The sequence below is a fragment of the Psammomys obesus genome, unplaced genomic scaffold (assembly GCF_907164565.1).
Source record: "Psammomys obesus unplaced genomic scaffold, mPsaObe1.curated_primary_1811, whole genome shotgun sequence".
Classification (NCBI taxonomy): Eukaryota; Metazoa; Chordata; class Mammalia; order Rodentia; family Muridae; genus Psammomys; species Psammomys obesus.
This window is the reverse complement of record NW_026590859.1, coordinates 4,678,494-4,685,681: the sequence shown is the minus strand read 5'-3', so window position 1 is coordinate 4,685,681 and position 7,188 is coordinate 4,678,494. Positions and strand designations below refer to the sequence as shown.

General features: G+C 56.1%; 1 protein-coding gene across 1 annotated transcript in view; it reads right to left on the bottom strand.

Moving 5' to 3' along the window:
* Positions 1 to 2,889: 2,889 nt before the first annotated feature.
* The window catches only part of Smyd2 (SET and MYND domain containing 2), a 36,901-nt gene continuing 32,602 nt past the window's right edge, over positions 2,890 to 7,188 (bottom strand). The window contains exons 9-12 of the mRNA XM_055609187.1: positions 6,696 to 6,816; positions 5,299 to 5,473; positions 3,587 to 3,695; positions 2,890 to 3,258 (exon numbers count right to left, since the gene is read on the bottom strand). Coding sequence (XP_055465162.1) covers positions 3,178 to 3,258; positions 3,587 to 3,695; positions 5,299 to 5,473; positions 6,696 to 6,816 — 486 coding nt within the window. The 3' untranslated portion in view covers positions 2,890 to 3,177. The remainder of the gene's footprint in view (positions 3,259 to 3,586; positions 3,696 to 5,298; positions 5,474 to 6,695; positions 6,817 to 7,188) is intronic.

Below are 7,188 nucleotides of genomic sequence, written 5' to 3'. Positions count from 1 at the left end.
CTTTCTGGGGCAAATCTACACACATTGACGAAGCCCTCGCGTCTGTGAACAGGAGCGCTCTCCGTCACAGGCTGTGATGTGGCCCAGAAAAGCCCCTCAGCAGCTCCCTGGGTGGGAGGGAGAAAAGAACCAGCTCACGGTCCTAGAGTTTCTGAGGATGGGCACTGGAGAGAAGGCTCAAGTTAGGGGTGTGCTCTGCTCTTCCAGAGGATGAGTGTGGACCCCAGGACCCACATCAGGCAGCTGCCAAGGGCCTGGACCTCCAGCTCAGGGGAGCCCACATCCTCTTCTGGCCTCTGGTGATGGTGGTTATGTGCCCTGCTGGAGGAAGTGTGTCTCTGCACCTGGCCTCATGCCCAGCTGCCTCTTGCTCCTGATACATGCTTCCCTGCCATCTACCAAGCCTTCTCCTCTCACAGTGGACTCCATCGCTCTGGACCTCAAAGCCCTAATAAGCCCTTTCCCCCTCAGTTGCTGTTAGGCTGGGTATTTTATCACAGCAACAGAAGCTAAACTAAATGCATTAAACAATCCTCGGTAGAGCACAGACACTGACTAAAATGCTGTTTTCTCCATTAAAGAAGAAAACAATCTGCTTCTTTGTTGGCTATTCATGCCGACTCAAGCGGTTTCCCTGAATTGGGCTCACTTTGTAAACTTTGTAAACCCTCAAGGCAGGAAAGCGGCCAGGCCTGCCTGAGGAGCTCCAGCAGCCAGGCCCCACCTCCGGACTCCCTTAAGAGTCATTTTCTGTCATTCTAGCCCTGAGGCAGGAGAGTGCCCAAAGCCTGCCCTGCAAGAAAAATCCCACCAATCCCTGAGCTCCCCCAAGCTCAGGACTTGAAATCCCACCAATCCTCAGGCTGGAAATCTCTGCTCTGGACAGCTCCACCCCTAATAGGTCCTATATAAGCCCTGCCTACTGTTCAGCTCCCTGCTGGCTTCTCCCTGGAGCAGACTCAACCACCTCTGGATTCAACCCTCTAAACCTAGCCTTCCCTCCCAGTAAATCTCTCTTGTGAGATTTGGTGCGATTCTCTCAAGGAGGCCAAGAAGCCCAGAAGAGAAGAGGGCGGAGTTACTCCGCTTAGCAAGGGAGTGGGGTAGAGTGCTCTGCTGAGGAGCCTCCTTTCAGAGCTCCCTTCCACTGGGGCGCTGCCCACCTCAGAGCTTCTGGGCTTCCATCCCAGGCTACCTTTCCATCCGAACAGGAATGCCCACACTCTCCCCATGTGTCATTAAAAGAGTGGGGTAAAAGGAGTTTAACAATGAAGACCAACACCCCAGTGTGCCTCAGGGTCGTAAGCTACAGAAGACAGAGACAAAACCAGGCAATGGCCAGTGCAGATCCTACCAAGGAGTGTGTTCTGAGTCTCTTGTTCTTTCACGCAGCTCCAAAACCCCTGGTGTTTCCTGAATAAAAGTCCTAAGTTTCAGGAAAGAGATGGTTGGTGCTGCCATTGCTCCTGGCAAACACTACGACCGAGATCCTCCCGACCCAACAGAGAGCCCTGACTCAGAAAAGAACTGGGTAAAACGTGTACCCATAAAATGTGTCCTGAGGGAACTAGGACTTACGCACTGGAACACTGAAAAGAATGAGAACCACTACTGTGTGCAGAAAAGGTGCTTGCCATCTCACCGTCCCGCTGTCCCGCCATCCCACTGTCCTAGTGTCCCCTGGCTGACTGTCCTACCATCTCACTGTCCTATTGTCCCCATCCCACTGTCCAACTGTCCGCTGTCCCAGCATTTCACTGTCCCGCTGTCCTGCGTCCCACTGTCCCACCGTCCTGCTGTCCTACCATCCCACTGTCCTATTGTCCCCTGTCCCACTGTTCCGCTGTCCTGTGTCCCACTGTCCCACCGTCCGGCCGTCAAGCCAGAAGAGCAGCTGACAGAGCCTCATCTGCCTGGGTCTCCTCAGTGATGTGGGTAGCAGACAGATCTTACCAAGTGTCCTCCACAGTGGCTTCCCTCAGGGTGGGGCGCACTCAGAATTTTCTGAGAAACTGACACCTTTATGAAGACTGCGTCCTAAGCTTGTGTGAAGGAGGCCCCGCACCATCGTTCACACTGAATCGGCACTCTTCAACACTGTGCTTCACCACAGCAGACTGAGTCTCCTCCGCCTCCACGCACGAGGATTAGAGCATTCTACCTACAGGAGGTGCTCGCTGGGTGACACACCCGACAGGAGAAAGTACTCTTCCAGGTAAATCCTGGTGCAGGCGGTAAACTGAGAGCTGATTGTGCACAGGTGAGGGCCATGGGGAAACACAGTGGGGCTACAGTCACTCATTCAAGCCACTCATTCAACAGTGATGTTGAAGGCGACTTGAGGGACGGCCAGAGGCTACCTCCATGAAGCCTGCTTGTCTACCCTTGCGTCGAGGTCCCTCCCGCTGGGTACAGAGCCCCAGCCCTGCCGGAGAGCGCAATGGGCTCCTCAGTTTTGGGACTGCTAAGAAACAGCGCCTGCTGCTGCCTGGGCTTCCGGCCTGGCGTGGGCGCAGAGACCAGTGTTTGCTCACAATACATGGTTGGGAAGGACTTTTTTTTTTCCTTCTCAAGCTTACCCTGGAATCTTTCCAACAGTACAGAACTGAATAGTCCATGGAAGGAGAGAGGGAGAGACAGAACACAGAGCTCAGCTTGGCATCTTTAGCTGGTGCCAAGGGGAAGCCTGGAAGAGGCCAGGTCCTCCTGCCAGGAAAGGGCACCCAGGACAGCTGACCTCCCCTTGTACCTCTCTCCTGCCTGCTCTTCCTCCAGAGTCACAGTGACTGCCGACATGGATGGTGGCTAGCTCCACTCCTGGGCAGAGACTGGGCTCAAAGACTGATGGAGAAGAAGCCCCCCATTCCCCCCCAAAAAAACCACAAAACGTACGCTTCAAGGATTGGCTCTTTTATTCTTTCCTCATTCAGCTCTACACAGAACATTCCAACAGGCGCAGAGGAAAAATAATTGCATTTTTAAAGCTCAATCTGCGGAAAATATATATTCTATGAAATCATGCCATGGCCCTTAGGAGACAGGGAAGCACTGAAGTGAATTTAAGAGCTGACCACAGACCTGAAGACGCAGAGTGGCAAGGCTTTGCAGAAGGCTGGGATGACCCGTGAGGTCGGAAAATTCAAGTCCTGATGTTTCTGAAGGAAAGCTGGGAGACAGTCAGTGGCTCTCAATTTCTTGCTTGATCTCCGAGATGTACGGATGGTCCTTGCCATGAGCCACTTCCATGATGGCAATGGCCTGGGAGAGAGCAGGACGTGGGGCAGATGAGCGCAGCCCGCTACCACGACCTGGCCCACTGCGCTGGCCCGGCAGGGGTCCACACTGCCTGTCAGGGCCTCAGGGCTTGCCCGGACACCACCTCTCACCGGCCTCCCTGCTGTGCACACTCCTACCCCAAAGCGAGCGCAGGCTCAGCATCATGCGGCACCCCCATCTGCCGAAAGTACCCCGGAATGCCATGTCAGAGGGCAGTCTGGAGCCAGCCCCCTCAGCTTCCGTGAACCTCCCAGGCACAAGGGTACAGGGCACTGACACAGCACACCTCACGCCTCAAGCCCCAACACACCTTTCTCAGGGCCTTCTCTCCAGCAGCTCTGTTCTCCAGGCCCATGTACAGCCTCCCCAGCTTCAGCCACATGGAGGCCACGTTGAGGGAGTACACGGGGTAGTGTTTGCTGAGGGGAGGAGACAGGGGTCACATCCTACAACGGCCAGGCTGCCCGGCGCCCACCGTGCCCTGGCTGGAGCGCAGGGGTGAGCGAGCATACACTCGCCTTGTGTATGCTCGGTGCCTTGTGCTTGTGTCTTCGTGAAGCTACACCCACTGTGCGGGAAGTCTTACCTGAAGTGTGCACAGATACACCTTCAGCCCCAGCCCAGAGCTTTCTATGTCAGCCCTATTCAGACCAAGGCTCTATGGAAATGCCAGAGCAAATGCTGCTTTCACAGACAGCAAATAGGCCTCTTCCGTCCCTCCAGGCAGACAGAGCATGCACAGGCACACTCACACACACGCTCACACGTGCACACTTACATAGTACCTGAAGAACACTAAACCCTGAGCCCTCAGAAGCCACACCTCTGATTTCTTGACACCCCCCCCCATCTCCCCTTTCTCTTCCTCCCCCAATCCCAGTAGAGGACCCTGTGTCCTGCCAGTTCAGGTTTTCTCTGTGGTTTGAACTCCGGTCTGCCTGATGGACTCTGCTTCAGAAAGAGCCAGTTTCCTGGGAACAGTGCCCAGGACACAACTTAGGGGTAAGTGTGCAAATGTGGAAGATGTGCTTTCTACCGGTCAGTGTGCTCTCTTCTGTCAAGCCCGAGTCTGTCTGTACACAAGTCTGTCCCAGGCAGGAGGGCATGCTGCCCAGAGGAAGCCTTGAGTTGTAGCAGCGCCAAGCCACTACCCCACACACAATTTGAGGAAGAGGCCAGTGGCCTAGGACACTGTCCGCTGTGTCCCTCTCTCAGAGGACTGTTTGAGACCAGAGACCTTCCTCATTCTTCCAGGCCCAGGGGAAAGGTCAGGGGTCTCCAACTTAGGGCCTGCCAGGAGCAGGTTGGAGGTGCTGGCTTCCTCTCTGGCTCCCCCTGCTGGCGATCCAGGGCACAGTGGAGAAGTGGGGGGCACAGATTAAGGGCCTGGGGCAAGTTTCCCATCCTCAATTTTAGACAAGGGTTTCTCAAACTCAGCAGAGTACTGGGCATGTCCCGGGGGATGGGACTTATGGTCTAATGCTTACACCAGCTTATTCCCAAAGTGCCTAAGGTCTGGCTTCGGGGACTCACGGCCTGGGAGTGGCCAGGGGCAGGGATGAGGCTGTGGCTTCCGGCCTCCTACAACCACCTCTGGGAACCCTCAAGGATGGCCCTTTCTAGGCTCGGCCATTATTACTACCAACTAGAGGTTCATCTTGTCCAAGAGAGCAGGAGACACCAATCACCAGAGCCAGACCGGATCCTAGAGGTCAGTGCGCAGTCCCTGGGACAGCTCGAAAAGGCCGAGGGGATGGTGTGTGTGAGAAGCCATGGGGCGCAGGCTCAAGAAACCCTGTTCCCCACTTCCACTCGCCAAGTCGCCAGTGCCATTATACAGAAGCGGCAGGTGGGCACAGATTAAACTGCGGGCTTTCTGGCCCGAATGAGCCTCTGTGGCTAACCTGTGCCACTGTGCCTCTGAGGAAGCGCCTTGGGCGGATGGAGGCGGCTAGCGGGCAGAGCCTCGGGCCTGCGTGCAGTGCGGGTGCCGGGAGCCACCCCGCCCCACTGGGTGCTCACCTGTAGGGCTTGATGATCTTCTGCCCGTACTTCAGGGCCCCTTCCCAGTCCTGCATGTACAGGCAGACGCCCATGGCCTGGTACATCATGTGCAGCATGTACACGTTGCTGTCCTCGAACACGGAGCTCATCTTCTCCTGGCTAAGCTCGCAGATCTCCAGCAGCTCGCTAGGGGGTGCCGAAGCGTCAAGGAAAGAGGGCACTGCAGTTGGGGCGGGGCACCCGAGAAGGGGCGGAGCATCCCAGGAGGGGCGGGAACCCTCCAGGGCTGGGCATCTCCTGAAGGGGCCGGCAGGGCTATTTCTCGCCCTCCTCCCAACCCTCACCTCCTCGGGAGGAGTAATGCACACAAGGGAGAACAGAAGTAAAGGGAATTACAACTTCCTTGAAGAAACAAACTAGGAAAACTGCACAGGGCAGCCTCAGCACAGTCCCTGAGTGAGGGCGGAGTCCTTTATCTTCACTGAGTTCAAATCCTCATCCAGGCAGGGAGCCTGAGCAGCTCCTATCTCATCGGGACCCTGTTAGGACGCCACGCCCGCGTGGAAAGGCTCTCCACGCCCAGAGAGCTACCCCAGCCTGCCTCTCAAAAGGAAACACTGCAGGTGCTCTCAGCCTGGTGCTGTGGGCTGCACCCCGGCTGCGGAGGAGGCAGAGGAGGCAGGAGTTCGGGTTCTAAGCCCGCCCGGGGTTGTGGAAGGTGGTCAGTGTCGGCTTCGACCACACCGTGAAAACGTCTCAAAGCAAAGCTTGAAGGCTGCAGGCAACGCCTGAGTCACTGCCAGCCCACCATCCAGCACAGGGCTCAACAAACCACTTGGTATAAAAGGGCCTGGGGACACAGCTCAGTGGCACAGCAGCTGCTGGGCGTGTAGGGGGCCTTAGGTTCAACCCGGAATAATGGGGGGAGGGGAGAGAGAGAAGAAAGGGAGGACAGGGAGGGAAAAATGGTTTCAATTTCTATCCTCTGGGATGTAAATTCCAGCTCTTTTCAAATCCCAAGAACACACCTCAGTACTGTGTAAGAACATGGATTCTGCTGACCAAAACCCTAGATCTGTCATCACCCAGAGTCCTCGAGAGGTTACCATGGTGTCTATGAAGTTCTCCTCATCTGCCCGGTGGCAGCTGCTACTCAGTGTCCCTGTGAACGGGCTGCCGTGAGCAAGGCTAACACTGCCTGCACTAACCCAGCACATGTGGCTCCTCCAGGAAGTGGCTTTCCACCACGTGGCGCTCCAGACCACTAGTGTCCAGTGAGGACAGTACCCTGGTGCTGGGGGGCCCTCTGTCTCCTCATGTGGGCTCACAGGACACGCTCTTCCATGGTCAGAGCCTCCCCCACCCTCCCCGGCTTCCCGCCATCCTCCGAGGTGCAGCAGACACGGAAAGGCTATATTTGTAGTGCTTGGCCCTCCGGAACTCCTCGATGACGTTGCGAGCATATCTGACCATGTCTCGGACAGCTTCTGCCTGCGGCGGACTGCTGAGCTTCCGGATTTCCACTTTGGCCTTGTCCTGAGGGGTTATGTCCACATGTGAGAGGTCCCCTCCCGGGAAAACTGCTCAAATCACACTGGTTTCATACACAGAAGCGGGGGCTGGGGGCTGGACCTAAAGAAAACCCCTCACTCTCCTCCATTTTTACAAATGTGAGCTTTCTGGCCAGTGCTCCAGAGGCACAAGCACAAGTGTGTCTTCTGTGGGCCAGTGTCTGTGAATCAGGGCAGACGAGTGACAGGGCTGGCCCTGGAAACCATGTGGGCCCTCTAGCGCCTCTAAGTTCAAAAGGCCTAAGCCTGATTCCTAGAGCCTTTCCCCTCCCATCTCTCTGGGAAGCCACTGTGTGTGTGTGTGTGTGTGTGTGTGTGTGTGTGTGTGTGTGTGTGT